Genomic DNA, 19,708 nt, shown 5'->3' on the forward strand with positions numbered 1-19,708 from the left:
CAATAATAATAAATAAATAAATTTAAATTAAAAAAACAAAAAACAAAACAACAACAACAAAAAACACTTAAAGGAAAATATTTGTCAAGGACTTGGAGAACTCAAACCCTGAATTCAGTAATTCCACTTCTGGTATGTACATAAAGGAAATAAAACGAGCAAGACTGTTAAAAATAATAATAATAATAATAATTCCTGTGCTCTTATTCAAGAACATAGTTTCTCAGGGAAGGTGGTTTTATATCATCAAAGTGTTCCTGACCTCTAGTCTATTTGCACAAATACACATAATTTTAAAATCTCTTTATTATTCTGATAGTTTTTATGTCACATAACCAAATCTTTGCTGACTTGAATTATAGTTATATAGCCATACAAATGGAAAAGAAAAATTGTGCCTTTCACACATGTATATGATGTTCAGCATGTATCTCTTGAACGAGCGTCTGTCACTTTTGCAATTTTATTAGCCATATGTTGAAGGTATCTTGTGACCTTCATCATAATTAGATTAGTAACACTGATTGCTTTTAAATTGCTAAAATCCAGAGGGCCTCTGAACTCAGTTGTAGTTTGATTTTAAATAAAAAATTCTTAAGTATTTTCACTTTTTCATATGTGGGTCTGTTCAGTACATTTTAGCGTCATTAACATTGTTGTCTGTGACTTCAGATAAACCTGAAATTTGATGTTTTTCCTTAATCAGAATTTTTTGTGTTTTTAAAGGATGTTTTTAAAACATATATTTGATGTTTTAATTTTTTTTTTTTTTTGATCTCCATGTTTGTGTGTTTTGCATTAATAAAATGAAATCCTTTTTCTGGATCTCTTCCCTTGCCTTCCTCCTACTTCTCCCTTTTTTCTCTCTTCTATTTTTAATGAAATAGTTTTCCTCATGTCATGATCAACTATTATTGGCCAAAGGCACTCTTCTGTGTCTTGAATGGAATTTGATACTATCTTGCTCTTTATCTTGAATGAAAGCCAGAGATTGTCTCCTTAGCCTGATGCAAAAGCTGCATAATGAGCATCATGAGAATAATGAAGAAAAAGCAGAGTCCAATTGTTTAAATGAAGTTATTTGTACTATAGTACAAATCCAAAAAAATGAAAGGTTTATTGTTATACAAGTGGAAACACTGAACAGCATGGATATTAATGAGCCAGCTCTAAAACTCAAAAATGGACTGTTAGCATTATCCACACAAAATTAACTTCAGGATAAACATCTTAGACAGCACATGAAAATATTAGAATAGAACCAATAGAAAAGGACCTCAGGGACATCTCCCAGCTAGAAATTGTTCAATATAATGGAAGGAATTGTCTAATCTCCTAATCATCTTTGCTGTCAAAGTCTTACTACGTTAATTCCTATCCTTTGGCCAGTTTCCATTTGAGATAATTTCTAACAGTGTGGGTGAGTAAGTAGAAAGGGAAGAGGCTTTGATGATCTTTTCTTTCAGTTGCTGGGAATAGCTATATCATCACAGAACTAGGATAGCATTTGATCTATTCTCTTGCATTTAGAAAGGGTCATACTTAAATTATTCATGGTTAAAAGAAAGCTTAGCACATTTTATAAATACACCAAAGGCAGAAGAATTTATCTCATTTTTCATGTGCACATAACTGCAATGTGACTCTCCTATGCAGTAAGTCTGCTTTGTATATGATCATGGAAAATATTCTACATGCTGACTTCAGGAACAGGGGGTGGGGGGGCAATTTAGATAAAAAAATAGAACAAAGTGCGTATCTTTAAAAAAGAAGCAGGTGACAATCTGCACAACAAACTTAGATTTCTCTATTTTTTCAAGGAGAGGGCAATTCAGCATGGGAATGTAGTGAGTACGGTACTGAGGCTGACAATACGTGGACTATATATCGAGGAATACATACCCGCGCAACGGATTGATAATACAGGAAGGGATGCTAATTATTAACTTTGAACCTGTATTTCATCCTTGGTAGGGCGTCATGACACTTTCAGTAATGATGGTGGTGATACAATATTGGTTTTCTAACTGTATAATCCTTTACCTACATTCTAAAAATCCATTTATCAACTGGAAAGTGTGGTTATATAAACATAGGGAATTTTACATCTTAGCTCAGTTTTTGCATCAGTTAAATAGAAATAATAATGATTATAGTACTAAGTATGAGAAGGCATTAGCAGAACCATTTTACAACTTAATAAACTGACACGTAGAGGTAAATTATAAGCCATAGATAGATAAATAATGCCAGTTTTTTTGAGAGAACACAATTATAAAAGTTGACTTCAACAAAATATTCACTTATTACCTTTGGCATATAAGCAATTATATCCTCAATGCAAAAGGAAACTGGAATTCTTACCCAGAAAAAGATTATAAATTTAAGATGTTAAAAAATCTCTTTTATTTATTAAGTTCTAATTATGGGCCTTTTTCTGAATTTACACCACGTATTTTAAATTCCTTTATCCTTAGAATTTTTTGGGGGGAGAGAAAGTAATAAAAGCTTGTATTGCACATTGTTGTTGAGTTTTCACTTCTTAGAGGATGTTCAACATGAGGCATATTGCTCATCAATTCTGTCCCTCAAGTGTCCTCACCTGTAAAATGGGGATTAGAATATCTGCCCTGTTGTAATCATAATGCTCTGAGAATACAAGCTTTCATAAAAGCATAGGAAGGGCCAGGTGTGGTGGCTCAATCCTGTAATCCCACACTTTGGGAGGCCAAGAGAAGCAGATCACCTGAGGTCAGGAGTTCGAGACCAGCCTGGCCAACATGGTGAAACCTCATCTCTACTAAAAGTACAAAAATTAGCCGGGTGTGGTGATGGGCGCCTGTAATCCTAGCTACTCGGAAGGCTGAGGCAGGAGAATAGCTTGAATCCAGGAGGCAGAGGTTGCAGTGAGTCGAGATCGCGCCACTGCACTGCAGCCTGGGAGACAAAAGTGAGACTGTATCTCAAAAAAAAAAAAAAAAAAAATAGGAAGTTTGTAAACTATAAGTTATATAGATGGACATTTTTCGTGTGCTCTTATAAATTAAAATATATATAAGCTATACATTAACCTATATGTACAAATAGAATTTTCATCACTTTAATTCCCAAAGATGCAGAATGTTTTGTGCAACACAGATTTATTTTGTATGACATACTTTCTATGTGATGAAAAAGAGGGAGATTATGTCAGTATAATACACTGTCACAGTGGTGCAGGCAGAGCCTTTCTCAAGGTATTAATGTTTAGAGGTAATCAGAGACACATTTTCTTATAAGTAAGGAAAAAGTCTTTGCAATACATTGGAACCTTATTTAAAAAAAGCTAAAAATCAAAGGGAGCACTTTTTTAGGGTGAGTTGTGGCTGATGTAGCAACTTCCAATTGATTATGCTTCCTCCGTGTTACTGAGGGACAGGTGACAACTGAGAGCTCTAATCATAGAGGCTACAAAGACGTGGACTCAATCAGTGGATTAATGAAGAAGGCTACAGTTAGGTCAGATTTATAATTTTGATAAAAATGGCATTATAAACATGAGAAAAAATGGCTATAAGAGAATGCCCTCAAAGAGGAAGAACAAGTGCTGAAGTTCAAGGCTGAAAATGACTGAATGATTCCAAATCAAAATGCTGATTAAAACTTTACTATGTTAATAGCAATTGTATTATTTGGGTTGTGGTTTTGTTTTAAAAATAAATAATTATTGTTTTCTTCCCAAGTTTTATATCTCCTAGAAGCTCTGTATTTTTTAGTAACTGACTTTGCACACTCCTTGTTGCTCAGAAATATATGTGTGTTGGACTAGAAAAGCCTAGAGCTCTGGCCTAGTCTGCCATCATGATAGACAACCTTTAACTTACATGCTACACAGCCTTACATGATTCATAATATACTGTTTTTATATATAAGTCAAAAGGGAAGAATATATTATTTTAAAAATCCTGGAATAACATATGTCATTGATGTACTCCTCTGACATGGCGCTCTGTGAGATTACCAAGAAAGAAAACACTATATCTTAGTATTTTTAACTTCACCTTTCAAAGTCATGTTAAACAAATAATATAGTTAATATTATATCCTAATATGTTTTTCTTAGAAACAAATAACTAATTAAAAGAGAAAAAGAGACTGATTTAACTATGAATTACCCTTACATTAATGACTACATTTATATGACCATCTAAAACTAAGAACTTTGTAAATTAAGTTCAATATTTCTTATAAAAAGTATTCAATAGTATATCTGTAAATATATCGTATACATGTAAGTTTTAAATAGGAACTATTAATAAGCCCATATCATTCATATGAAACCACATTATATCATTCATATAATTCTGTGAATCCATGCATATCTAAAATCCATGTTAACAGAAGACCTAAAATGGCATTTCTGCGTATGCATATACATATATATATTCCAGTTAAAATAATCACCAAAAGAATATTACAGCTTATGCATTATCTACAAATTTATCTAAATTTGGATTTTTCCCCCATGTCACCTTCTTAATACAGCAACTTTGAGTTTGTACAACTTTAAATAGTCGTAAGAAATTAATGCTGACATTTAAGATGTATTATCTACAAATTGTGAAAGAACAGGGTTAAATATGTTCAAGAAAAAAATAGAAACAAATGATCACCTTCTCCCCTTCTATTAACAAGATTAAATGCCACTGCCTTTTTTCCTCTTAATCATTTTCTACGTATTAGCAAATATGTAGGTACATTCTCCATCCATCTAAATGATGAAGATACAAAAAATGATAAGCCTAAAATTTAAGCTTTGAACCTCCTTCTATGGCAAAGCGATAATAATCACTCTTGAGACAAATACCAATATCAATAAGTGATCTCTTTCATCCACATCAGACAGTATCTGTACTATTTTTGCAAGAAACTGAGGGTAAAAGTAGATGTGTATGTGGCATGAACAAATAGAAGATCAAATGATGTTAGAGGTTATTGAAATACACATGTCTTCACCCTTGGGAAACAAAATGAACTTACATCTGACAATCCGATCTGCTAAAACCCTAGGAATTCATGAAATAAATACAGAGTAGAACAGACTTCCCACAAAGTGAACATTTTGATGAGAATTCAGAATTTTATTAAATAATCTGAGCTGAGAATTTGATCTCTCTTGTGGAATATTCATGAACTCAGTCATGATTTCTAAAATCAATACTTTACACCAAAGCATTAACGTAGTACATGTGGAAAATGTTATATTCCAGAAATATCATAAACTGTTCAGTGGAAAGAAGAAAAGGTCATAAGAATTTGGTAGTAGAGAAGACTCTTTTGATTCAAGTCATCATTCTTTGATAATATGCCAATAAATATCATAATATGGTGGACAATGTAGGTAAGCAGCGTTGGGTAATACAACAGAGGTTTTAGTACAGAAAATAGATATATAAAACTTGGGTCCAAACCCTAACTTTTCCTGCTTATGATCTTGGGGGAACATATATACATGACCTATTTTAGTTACAGTTTCCTTGTGTTAAAATGAGGACAGTACTATTTACCTTGGATGATTTCTATAAGGATTAAAGATGGTGTCTACATATTCTCAGCATGACACTCTTTGCATGAGAAACAATAAATGGTAGCTAATATCAATTTCTTATTATCTTAAGCTCAATAAAAAAATTGTAAAAAGGAACAGTGAAGAGGCAGCATGAAAATCAATCAGTATTCAGTCCTATCCAGAAAGACTATAAAAGAAATTAGAATCTCGCGTCTCATTCTACTGAGTGGGAAACTAAACTGCAGAGAAATGGACCCATACAGAAGTCAATTATAAACTCACAAATCATTTATTTTTCCATTTCCCCATCTCAACTTAATTCATTCTTGAGGAACAAACTCAGGGTTAATTCATTTGTTTACTTATTCATTGATGTATTCATATATTCATTCATTTATTCTATCAAATAATGCTCCAGGTAGTGCATTATGGCAAAACAATTCAAAAGGAATTGGCAGTTTAACAGAAGAGAAAGCAAAGTAAATATTGTAATCTGGTATGGTTATATGTTTATAATAGTGGTGTGCATAAAGTTATCTGGAAGTGTGTCTGGAAGTCTTAATAGAACTTCTCCAGGTGGGCAGGCAAACTCAGGGCACTGGGGAAACTATGAAAAAACACAAGTGATGATTGAAGTGGTGGTGATCCCCAGAATAAAGCAGTCTATCTAAAGGATGGGATTTCTCTTTTGGGGTGGCTGGTGTGATATAAAAATGAAGAGAAAAATAGAAAATACATCATGAAGACTGTTACGTAATGTGAGGGAAAATGCAGATATTTAATCAATGATGAATGAATAATGAGAGGATTTTAGATAGGAGGGCTACACTCTCAGCAACAGAGTGGTAAAGCAACTAAAAGAGAGAGAGCAAAAAGCAATAAATTAAAGAAAAGCAAGTGTAAGTAGAGAATAGTATAGCAGGTTAGAGTTCAATCATCCAGATAGGATGTCTGACTGATCTGAAGCTTGATGCTAATTACAATATTGAACAATATTTCAAGTTGTTTGAGGAAATGAAATGTGTGTATAACAGACCAGCAATGATGTTATCTCGACTGTTGGATATGAATAACTGAATATATTCCCTCACTGTGAATGGATCAGTTACTTATATCACGCTGTTCAAAGAATAGTTATATAGAAAACAGATCACTTCTACCAAGATGACCAAATTATAGGATTCTGATACACAGAACATTCAGTGATGAGACTCTAGATAAAAATGAATAATGTTCTTGAGTTACAATGACCTGATCCATAGGCTGACAGAGGAGGAGAATGGAAGAAAGCTCTAGAAGATAAGATTTGATGGATGACCATGAATTTCTTGGGATTTCAAGGAAGGTGAATTCAGAGAAAGGAAAGAAAGTCATGGAGGCATGATAGCATATGTTGCATTCTGAAAGTTAATATAACTTGCTGAACATTTACTGCCTCCTTTATTAGACCTTTAATGAGTGTGGCAAGATAACTTGAGCAAGAAAAAGTAGAAAATGGGAAGAGATGATGGGCCCTTGGTACTGAACTAAACTCCTGAGTTGATGCTGCTCCTCTTCAGAGGGACAGAAAATAAAAACAAAAACAAAAATCCCTTGTTTTTTAATAACAATACAACTGTCTAGATTGCTTTTACGAGCATCTAAGCATATTAGATTCATATTTATTTATTTACCAAATGAACGTCTACAACTGCAGGGCATTTTCCACAACACCTTCAGTCTTGGCACTATTTGGTAATTACAGGATGGTCAGTTAGTTCTGTGTATTAGGCATTGTGGAGATAGACTGAATACACCCAAATAACTATTACAGACTTTAAGATGCTTGCAATCTTGTTATCTCCCCATAGCCATTAACATGGCTTCTCATATATAAAAAGCAACGTGGTAGATGTGTATGGTATTAAATTACACACACATGAGTAGGAAATAAGAATAATATTTTAAAAGAACGGTATGAGGTTATAAGAGCTTGAATGAATATAGATGTGTCTAGAATAAGTTTAAAAATGAATAAGGACTCCGGGTCCTTAAGAGCTCCCTATAATGTTAAACAGAAAGGCAGGAGTAAAACAAGTAGGCACTTAAAGGGAGAATTGGAGGAGTTGTTCAGAAAAAGGGGATCATTACTGCATAGAGACTGCAGCGAACTCAGGTCACTGAGATCCAACTGTGGTGCCAATGTTTCTTAGATTTTCCATTACAGTAGAAACATTATACAGGAAAAATATTTATGCAGTATGTACTCCATCCCAAATACTCTTTTTAACGTGACATTGACATTGATGTTTGATTCACTTACATTTTAAATGTTACGAGATTAAGTCTGAGTTTCAAAACCCAAGCAAGGGAGGTCAGAGGACCATTTCTTTTCCAGATCTATAATGAAGATTGAGAAGAACTGGGTTTCCAAATTGCCAAAGGCCACTTTCCTCCAGGGCAATCTTTCTTTCAGCCCCTCGGGTGCTTGTTGCAACTTGACTCTAACTCATGCATTCATGATATAATTCCTTGGATGTAAACCCATCTCTACAGATCAAGAAATGGCTCATACCCTTTTGGCTACTAGATATATGGCACAAAAACAGCAATAAAGTACTGACACCAAAATCACTGAATGACTCTTAGACTCATTTAAATAATAGTCACTCTATTATTCATCACTGTCTGTCCAATTGTTCATTTATGAAAAAATTATTAATATTACTTTTAGAATGGGACAGTCAATGTGTCACTGAAAACAGTTTTTAAGCTTGAGAAAAAATATGGCTTTAAATTATGGGCAGTTTCCTAAATTCTTAAAAAATACTTTCTGCTTTTGCTATTCTGACCCTTCTACGTTTCCAAGATAGTATTTTAGAAATAATCATGCAATTTAAAAGAATAGATCATATTGTAAGTATAAATTTTTAAAAAAGAAATCCTCATTTTGGATTTTGTAAGTCACATTCTGCAAAGTTTTTCGATAATTTTCCTCTAAAATCCAAAAGTGTGGTTAATGTCAATTAATATTTAGTATAAACAATATATACTGAAATAACTAGAAATGACTTAATATTCATTTTCATTCTTCCTGTATCAACCAAAAAAGTAGCAAAGTAAATTCTATGGGTCTGATTACACTATTTTATCTGTTTTAGTAGTGTCTGTCTATTGAACAACTTTATGGGCATTAAGTTACACATTAAATAGTTATATTAATCAAATTAAATACTTTAAAATACTATTTCCATATTAGTTCGGCACAGAAGCAATTGCAGTTTTGGCCATTTATAAGTAATGCAACTACTTATATCATACCTGCAATTACTTTTGTACCATCCTAATAATAATTATGATTCTGCTTATGATTTATTAAAGACTATTTGTAAGTGTTTATGCTCTACCAAACACTATGGTAATATATTTAAATATAAATATTATCCCATGTTATTTTCTCCAGTTTATTTGTAAGGCAAGAGAAGATTAGAAAATTAGCAATGTGTTGTTAAATCTCAGCGCTCCAGTTTGATCCCAGTCCTACCTGACTCCAAAACCAGCATTTTGCTCCAAAATCCTACTTCTCAAAAAAGACCCAAGTAGGCCTTGACAATAAGACAAGTCTTCAAATTGGTTTCTTGTGTAGGTCCTTATATTCCTCTTATAAACTAAAAATCAACCAGAAAAAAACACAAGTCTGATGCCAAGATGAGCCAGTTAGCTTATCTGTTTCAGAAAACAAAGAGATTCTGTTAACTGTTGTTTGGTCTTCCCCCTATGTGTGACACTGCCCTAGAGCAAGTGGATACCAAGTCAGCATAATTATCTACACATTCGTCTGCATAAATGTCATGCTTCAAGGGCAGTCAGTTCTTTTATCTTCCAATTTGAAGGTCATCACATACTGAGGGATGCCTAGGATGTGCCTGAGGGATGTCTCTTTCCTTGAGAAAATTTTTCAGTGAATCAAAAGAGCATTTCCTTTTACCAAAGGGAGACGTGACTAAGATAGAAGATGGGGTTGATTTTTGTTTTCTTTTTGTCTCGTTTTAGTGCCTTAAACATTTTTCCTCAATAAATCATACATACAGTTAAAATGGAGTAGGAAAAAACAGGTAAAAAAGATGAGAAAAAAATGCAATTAAGAAACATCAAATAAGAACTTCCTTAGAGAGACATTAAGAACTTTCAGAACTTTCTGGCTCTTACGGAGAAAGGAGAAAAGTTTGGATATGAGACACTACGCAAAGCTCAATAATTAGAATTAGAAATGAACACTGGAGTCAGAGAGAAAATTAAATATTATATTATTTCTGTATTATGTAGTTTGTTAAAATAAAGGGACAAATTGCTTGTATATATTAAAATACCTATATAAAATAAATGCAATCTATACAAAAAAGAATTATAACCCCAATAATTACAAGAATCATATGTGTGAGGCACTGTTTAAGAGACTTTATATGTTGTATTTCACCCCATCTGCAAGGCAGTCTTAGAACACAGGTTGTATTGTAATGCTTGTTTTATGTTTAGATAAACTTAGCCTTGTAAGAGGTTAAGGAACTTGCCCTAGGACACACAGCTAAGAAATGGCAAAACTAGAATTTGAACCCAGGAAATTCGATTCCACAGAACTGAATACTTATCCACTATATTCAGTGATCATAATAAGCAATATTATTTTCATATTTACTATTTCTAAATATTATATGTAAAGATATAATTTTAGACAATTTTAAGCACTATTATATCAATATGCCACCTGAGCATATTAATAGGGGAAATAACTTATAACTCTCAGGAATACAATGCTAAATCAATATCAAGTTAGTTATGTATTAGATATTAGGGGCCTCGGTGCATAATACTATACAGTCATGATATAGCCTTACAACATGTATAAAGATATTTAATTTCAAAGTCAATTTCAAGATTAAAAAAAAAAACTTGAGTCAAGTTTTCTGAGCATGGGAGCAGCTTACTGCAGGCCATGTATCCAGGAGGAAAAACTGACAGGAGTGATACAAACATAACCCATTGTTTTAGCAGTGGAATTACATGTTCCTCAATGTTGATAAAGAGCCCAGGACTTGAGTAATTACTAAGCAGACACCCAGAAATCAAACTATTCTGTGTCACTATTCCTGGTGGTAGCACCAAACTCCATGTGGGATGCAAGAAGTTCAAAAAACTTACACATTCTTACACATGATTTAGTGATGGACTTCTAGAGGAATTTAGACAATAGACAGCTGCCCTGGTTAACTACACACATTGGACTTCTCTTGTTTATTGAATCAAATGTTGTCTTGTGAGACATAAAAATAGAAAGTCTTTATATTCCTTTATTTCAAAAACAAATAAAATACTTACATTATTAACAGAAGAGCATACTGGTTTCGGTCCATAAAATCTTTGGGAAGGGACAACTGTAAAGGAAGTTCTTTTAAAGAAAGAGCAAAACATTAAAGATGGAGAGTCATTTACAGGTAAAACTATAAGACGCAGAGAAAGTTGTTCTTGAATAACATAGCATGCACAAAACTTTACCATAGTCGTCAATATGAAGGATTTTAACTTCCGGCTTTACTATTTTCTTCTTCAGGATAGCTTCCTTCAGCATAGAATTGCTTTCCAATATAAAATATTCTGTAAACCAAAAGGGTAGTGTAAATAGCTAACTCCTATGCATTAAACAAGAATCAGTGTGACACAACAAAAAATTATCCAGTTGTTACCATTTGGTAAGCATTGTGCTGATTAACTCATCATTTCTCTTCTGAGTTACCACAGTTTTCTAAGTGAGCTTCATTATGCCAGTAAATTTTTTTCATTTGCTTCTTTACTAAATTTATCATTTACATTTTCAAAATGCAGATCTGATCATTTTGTTAACCTGCTTAAGAATATTTTAGCAAAATACAAGATTATCTAACACCAAATGAGTTGAGATTCACAATATCTAGGTACCTATACCAATAAAAAGGCATACAGAAACACAAGATGAGGACACCTGGACTGCAGTTCAGGTGTTTAATAAGGTAGAAGAAGCATGAGCATATTATATATTTCTAAATATAAAAACTTCAAATAAATAAACTAAATAAAAAAATAAACTAAATAAACTAAAATAATAAACTAAAAAATAAAAACTTCAGAATCTGAAATGCATGAAAATTATATGACCTAAGATGAAAAATATACTGAGTGAGATTAATAAAATATTAGGCACTGCAGAAGAGGAATGACCTTGAAAATACAGTAATAGAGAAATATCAAAAATGAAACATCAAAAAATTTGATAAAACATGAAGTGGACATCAATACTTGCTCGAATTTTGATGTACATGCATTGTATTAAATTTGTAGATCTATTTGGAGAGACTTTATATCATAAAAATAGTGAGCCTTCTAATCCATAAATATATATACACTCACATATATGTCTGCATATGTTTATATATTGTATACATATATATCGATGTGTATATGTGTGTGTGTGTGTGTGTGTGTATATATATACACACATATATGTCTGTGTCTGTGGAAATTTGAGTCTTTAATTTCTCCCAGCAGTATTATATAGATTTATAGAGGAGGTATTCATTTTTATTAGATTTATTCGTAGATACTCCATGGATATTTTGACCTTACTTTAAACAGCATTTTAAAAATACTCAAATCTTGCATTTTCATTGATGAAAGAGTTGAATTTTGCATATTGGCCTACAGCTGTAACCATGATAAATTCACTTGTTTTCAATAGTTTATAGGTGTGTATATTCCACAATTTTTTGTTTCCTTATTTTTTGTTTTGTACACAGTATATCTTCTGCAAATAAACACAGTTTTACTGCATATAATTCTTTGTCTTACCCATTCTACTGGCTAAGTCCTCTACTACAATGTTGCACAGAAGGAGTCAGAACAAACATTCTTGACTTTCCCAGTTCTCAGGGAGAAGCATCATTCTTTCACCATTAAGCATGATGTCAGCTGTAGTATTTTTACAGATACCATTCATGAAGTTCAGGAATTTCTTTCTATCTTATCTTGATTAGGAATTACTATTAATTGATTATTATTATTGTTTGTCAAAATTTTCAATTTTTTTCTAAATCCTTTGAAGTGTCAGTGTAATATGGTGAATTATATTGTTTGTTGAAGGTTACAGCAAACATAGAATCTTTGGGTAAATCCAATATGGCCATAATAAATTATCATACTTTCTATAATTGCTAGGTTTGACTTGCTATTATTTAGTTAAGGTGTTTTGCGTCTAAATTCATGAGAAAATTTGATTTTTTTTTTTTGTCCTCCTAATATATATGTCTGGATTTGGAATCCTGTCGATACTTGCCTTATATTTTAAAAAAGAGTTTGTGTAAGCTTGGTGTTAATTTATTCAATGTTGCATAGAATGCACCAGTAAAGCTAGCTGAAACTGGGGTTTTCTTTGTGAGGAGAATGTTAATTGCATATTTATATATTGTATTTCTTCTCATGTGAATGTTTAGCAATTTGTGTCTTTTAAGGAATTTTTCCATTTCATCTAAGATGTCAAATTTACTGGCATAAAATTACTTATAATGTTCCATTATTGTCATTCTAATATCTATAGCATTTGTATGGACATCATCTCTTTTATTAATGGCATGACATTTTTCTCTTTTTCTTCATGTCTCTGGCTAGAATTTTGCCAACTTTATTGATCTTGTCAGGGAAGCACCTTTTGGTTTTATACATTTTCTCTATTGCTAGTCTATTTTCAATATCATTTATTTCCTTCTTACCCATTTTTATCTCCTTCTTTCAACTTTGTTTTAATTTGCTCATGTTTTTCAAGTTTCTAAAGGTGAAAGAGGAGATTATCGATTTTAAACCCTTCCTTTTTATGCAATAAGTTAGAATCATAAATTTCTTTCTAATCACAACTGTAGTAACCCCTAAATTGGGATCTGAGGTGTTTTTATTTTTATACAATAAGTTAGAGTCATAGATTTCTTTCTAATCACAGCTGTAGTTATCGCTAAATTGGGATCTGATGTCTTTTTATTTTTCTTTGGCTCAAAATAGTTTCTAATTATTTATTTTGTATTGATCAATGTATTATTTAGAAGTGTAAGTTTGATGAAGAACATTCTCACTTCTTTTCTTCTTGAAACTTTCTTTTTGTCTTCATTTTTAAGTGAGAAATATCTTCTAGGTTTGTTTTTCTATTAAGGATTTTTGTTTAGTTCAGTTTTGTTTTCCATAAGCATTTACAGTATTTTGGTCTATTGTCTTTTGGTTTGCTTTTTTCTGATGAGATGTCTGTAGTCATTTGTTTTTACTATGTGTGCAATATGTGGATGTAATGTGTCTTTTAATTTCTGATGATTAAAAATTTTTTTCTTTATCATTGGTTTTGTATAATTTGCTCATGATGTGCACTAGTGTGGTTTTATTGACATTTATCTTGTTTTCTTTATGTTGAACTTTTTTGAACTTTTTCATCAGATTTAGAAAATTATTGGCCATTATTACATCAAATATTTTTTTCAAGTCTCCTTGCCCCATTCTGACTCTAATTACAAATATGAGAGATGTAGATATTGGCCTACAGTTAATTTATGTTCTTCCTTTGTCTTTCTTTTCCTTTTTGTGTCAAGAAATTTTCTACTGATATTGTTTCAAGTACACTGATCTTTTGCTCTGTGGCCTCTAATCTGTTTTTAGTATTTTCCAGTGAAGTTTATATTTCAAATATTTTATTTTAAATTCACAAAGTTCTTTTATAAAAATATATTCTCTTTGTTTTCTCTCTACATTAATTCTTTTCTTGATAGCTTTATTTATTTGTAACAGCTAATTTACAGTATTTGTCAGTGATTTCCATCATCTCTGTCATTTCTGAGCCTGTTTCTATTCACTAATCTTTCTCCTATTTATGAGTCATATTTTCCACTTTCTTCACAAAGCTAGTAATTTTTTATTAGATAATGACCATTGTGGCATTTACATTTTGAAAGCCCGGGTTTTGTTGTAATCTTTTAACAATTGTTGGACTTTGTTCTGGCATATGTTGTAGGAGGATGACCGTTTGAAGACTTTTAAAGAAATCTTTTTAGTGTGTATTTGAATGACCTTTGCTCTATGGCTAGTTTAGCACTACAAAAGGCAGAACACTTCTGGGATCTCTTCTAAATGTTCCACTACTCTGCTGATTAAAAGGTGAGCATATACCACCACTCTGTAAGCTCTGGCATTGCCCACACTCATGAAGCATCTTCCTATGCATACTCAGCTAGGTATTTTCAGCAGCTGATTCAGGGTGATCCCACTTCCAGCCCTATGCAGATGTCTTTCTCCATGTGGCTTCTTCATTTCCAGTTCCATCGTTCCATAAGCCTCAATTCCATAAAATTCCATACAATTCCTCAACACTCCATAAGCCTCAATCTATCTGAATATCATTTTCTGTCTCCTCAACTCAGGGATATCATTGTATTATGATTAGTTTATTCCTTATTGCACTGGATTTCAGAAATTGCTGTTAACAAGAAAGCTAGAGAACTTACAACACTAATTTTACTTATTTCCTTCTTTCAGGGATCTGAGACCCATGCTGGCTATTGTCAAATGTCTGGAAACAGTTGATTTGTATATTTTGTCCAGTTTTCTGTATTATTATTCTTATTTTTTCTTAAGGGAAACAAGGGGATCAAGTCTATTTCCAGTTACTCCACAGCCAGAATTAAAAAAAAAAAAATTAAAATGTCAAAGGTTTATCATTGAACCAATATGATTGAATCCAAACTACTTAGAAAAAAATAAGAGTTACAATCCAATTCCAGTCTGTCCCTCTGGCCTCATATATTTTTGCTTTTTTAATAAATGTTTTGTTCCAGCCGTGATGAACAATGTTTATCTTGCAAATGTGAACATTTTTATGCGTTCTTATGTTTGTATATACACATTTGTTTTTCTGAAAATGTCTTCGCATTGACTTTCTCTTGCCCTGAACTGTGTACACTTTTACTAGAGAAATAATCACAGACTGTTATAGCCATGTAATTTTATGTTTCTCCCATTGGACAATGCTGTGTGTGTGTAATCTCAGGCACATCAAACTACCTCTTTTGTAAGTAAATATCTTCCCCTGTAATATATATCTGGAAGACTAGATGTTCTAAGAGGTTTTTTACATGTTTAAAATGTAAAGAAACTCTGATTATTTAAACATTAGTATATTCTCAAAGAAGCTATCCTAAGCATTTAATTTTAAATGCTTAAAAAATGGTGAATATTCACACAGAGAAACTAGAAAAACAAGAGCAAACCAATTCCAAATCCAAAGCTACAGGAGGAAAAAAAAAAAAAATCAGAGCTGAACTGAATGAAATGAATATGTGAAAAAGCATACAAAAGATCAACAAAATCAAAAGTTGATTCTTCAAAAGTATAAATACAATTAATAGACTGCTAGACAGCCTAATAAAAAAGAGAGAAAATTCAAATAAACACCATCAGAAATGACAAATGGGACATTAGCACTGACCCCATGGAAATACAAAAAACCTTCAGAGACTATTATGAGTGCCTCTATGCCCACAGACTAAAAAACCTACAAGAAGTTGATAAATTCCTGGACATACACACCCTCTCAAGAATGGACCAGGGAGAAACTGGAAACCTGAACAGACCAATAATGAGTTATGAAATTAAATCAGTAATAAAAAGCCTAGCAACTAGAAAAAGGCTGGAAACTAGATGGATTCATATTCAAATTCTATGAAATGTATAAAGAAGAGCTGCGACTAATCCTACTGAAGCTAATCCAAAAAATCAAGGAGAAGGGATTCCTCCCCAACTCATTCTTTTGGTATGACTTTTTATTCCATCTCAATCATTTGGTATGATTCCGATACCAAATCCCGGCAGAAACACAGTGAAAAAAGAAAACTTCAAGAACACAGTGGCTGGGCCTGAAGGTCAAGGGTGAAGATTCCCTTCAGCCAAAGGTGACAGCCAACCTGTGGTGAGTACACAGGAACAGGGCTGGTGGAATAAACAACCCAGAGCAGTTTTCTCCCTCTTTCCAGTTGCCTACAAGATTTCCTTTGGTGGAATCCAGTTGGAAGTCATGGGCCAACAGAACCTAAGCCATCTGTAGAAAGTACTTCCAGGCCAAAGAACATTGAAGAGAATTGAGAGTTAAAAGTGGTTCTGGAAAAACAAATGGAAGATGCTCAGGGCACTGCGTCATATTCCATTAAAATTTATTTACAAACTCCCATTATTTGTTATTTATAATGTCTTTTTCTATTTTCAACAGCTTTCTCATAATATTCTCCACTTAAAATTATTTTCTCAGTATAAACTACAAAAATGAAAAAAGATATAAAAGAATTAAGTTTTTGCTAGGCATGGTGGCTCATGGCTATACTCTCAGGACTTTGGGAGACTGAGGCTGGCAGATCACCTGAGGTTGCGAGTTCGAGACCAGCCTGACCAACATAGAGAAATCCAGTCTCTACTAAAAACAAAAATTAGCTGGGTGTGGTGGTACATGCCTGCAATCCCAGCTACTCAGGGGGCTGAGGCAGGAAAATTGCTTGAACCCGGAAGGTGGAAGTTGCCGTGAGCTGAGATCGCACCATTGCACTCCAGCCTGGGCAACAAGAGCAAAACTCTGTCTCAAAAAAAAAAAAAAAAAAAAAAGAATTCAGTCTTGACTATTATTTTTAATATGTTATAATTAACACTTCTACCACATTCTATCTTTATTAGTAATACAAATGTTTAATGTTATTAATTTGTTAGGAAAAATTACATGGCAGTAGTTTCTTCTGCATTTCTTTGATAACCAGTGGGTTTAAAGATTTTCCATGCTGTTAAATATGTTTCTTTTCCTTTTTTAAAAATTTCTCCCCATGCACTATTCTACTTCATATGGCCCCAAAATGAGTTATGACTTATTTTTGGTATATTTGCTTTCATTAACCCAAAGATTTACTTGCCATTGACTATAAATTTTATCTCCCTAAGTAATTATCCTTCGAAAAGAAAATTACGGACTTGACCACTATTCATAGCCTTTTTTTGTTTTTGTTGACCTTGAGACAATCATGATTGGCTTCTGAACAGGAAAATAACGTGGTTTCCCTAAGACAGAAATGTTTTGTAATTTGAAGCAGAAGTTATTAGAAAAGACATTGCCTTGTAACAATAGGATAAAATCAAATTAAAATCAGATTGGAAAAATTTTTAATCATCCTTTGTTAAAGGCAGAATATACAGTGTAACACAAATAGTTATTGATTAAGTGTGTCCTATATATCATGAATATTACTCATTTCCACTGCAAACACATCTGTTTATTTGCCTTGGAGGACACTGATTTTATGAGATGCTAACACACCGTCTTGGATCCCACAAAAAGCATGTGATAGACTTATTTTATACACTGATTGCTCTATCTATGAGATTCAACCTTCTTTCCATTTTATCAACCATACTGTCTATGATCATTATTGTTGCTGTTAAAGTTAATATTGAATAGATTTGATTTGCTTAACATAACCTCTTTAAGATTTACACTGAAGATGGAAACAATGAAATAAATAGAAACTAAAATGTGTGCTAAACCATCTTCTAGCCACAGAAAAACCCAACACAAATTTAGAAATTTCTTGTTGCCTAGTGCTTGCCCTAAGTGTCCATATGACATTATTTGAAGAATATAATTGGTCTTGATCTGTTCTCTGAAAATGATATTTGTCATTCAACCTCATACATTTTTACCTGTAGATCTTCTAAGTCAAGGCACCTAACTGACTCCTACTTAAATAAGAGTATGCAATGCAAGAAGGCACAAGCACAATAGAAAAAGTAGCCATTATATTGTAGTGAATTACAAACCCTATTCTCGAGTCAGACTGTCTCATTTGATTCGTGGTTCTGCCATTTATTAGTATGACTCTGGCCAAGTTATTAATCCTTAACCTCTTTGAGACTAATTTTTCTCACCTGTAAAAAGGGGTAATCAAATTAACTATCTCAGAGGTGTTCTGAAGTTTAAATGAGTCAATAAATATGAGCCATTATTAGATTATAGTAGCTTACGTGAAATAATCACAGAATAGAAGCATTGATTAAATAAAACTTAAAAAATGAAAGAAGGATACAAACATGGAAGAAAGGAAAGAGAAAGGAAGAAAGGATGAAGTCTGGTTATTCATTTTTAAGATAAGCCCAACCATGCATTTATTTATCTACTTTACTGTAAGTTCTTGAACACGAGACCCTTCCAATGGACCCTCAGACTCTGTCACATCACTTGACAAAAGTAGGTGATCACTTAACAAATATACAAATGAATAAATGCATAAATGAAAAAGTGCATATATAAAACTAGAAGAACCTGGATATCTGGAACAAACAGGATAGAAAATATATAAAATATTTTTCATAGTTTTCCAAAATGTCTTCAAAAGATTATTCTGGAGGAACAACTTAGGTGAGGCCCAGGCAAGAATGAACCAGAACATTAAGAGGCCAGTAAGCTAAAATGTACCTGTTTCATCAATAACTCTATTTGATTTAGGTAGTAGATATCCTATTTTGGGCATATAAGATTCACCTCCCGCCTGTAACATGGCTCACATCGCTTGCTTTACTGCCTTTCTTACATACATAAGGTCAAGTTGATGGTATACACACAGCTTTCCTCATGCTGGGGATTTTTTGAGGAAGGATTTATAGAGTATATGACTCAGAATAGATAATACAATGTCTAAGACTAATGCCAACCGTAACTATTCTTAATTGTCTTCTTGTGTACTCACTTGCTGGGTTGCCCGTACTATGTAGGCTGACCACTGGGACCCTTGGACCTGGAATTTAAAAATATGTGTATAAACATTTTTAAAGACGTCTAAGTAATAATCATTAGAAAGTTTACATAATAGTTTTTTTTTTTCCCCCAAATGGAAGCACTTCGTGGTTAAAACATAGCAAAACAGAAACCAGATAACTAGTTTTCGTTCCTATTTATAAGCATTATATTCAGAAAGGTAAGAATATATAAGAAGGAAAGTATTTGCAGAGATTGTGTTAAGATTCTCTCTTCCCCCAAATGATCTATATTTCTATGTTTTTAGCCAATTCTACACGCTTTCTCTTTATCTCTAGTCT

At 32.7% G+C, this 19,708-nt stretch overlaps 1 protein-coding gene across 6 annotated transcripts in view; it reads right to left on the bottom strand.

Moving 5' to 3' along the window:
• Positions 1-19,708, bottom strand: part of DPP10 (dipeptidyl peptidase like 10) — a 1,394,248-nt gene that overhangs the window by 38,816 nt on the left and 1,335,724 nt on the right. For all 6 annotated transcript variants that reach the window (XM_017947907.2, XM_017947910.3, XM_017947911.3 and 3 more), the window contains exons 17-19: positions 19,360-19,407; positions 11,081-11,179; positions 10,904-10,973 (exon numbers count right to left, since the gene is read on the bottom strand). In XM_017947907.2, the coding sequence (XP_017803396.2) occupies positions 10,904-10,973; positions 11,081-11,179; positions 19,360-19,407 (217 nt within the window). The remainder of the gene's footprint in view (positions 1-10,903; positions 10,974-11,080; positions 11,180-19,359; positions 19,408-19,708) is intronic.

This window comes from Papio anubis, chromosome 10, assembly GCF_008728515.1.
Source record: "Papio anubis isolate 15944 chromosome 10, Panubis1.0, whole genome shotgun sequence".
In the NCBI taxonomy this organism is placed as follows: Eukaryota; Metazoa; Chordata; class Mammalia; order Primates; family Cercopithecidae; genus Papio; species Papio anubis.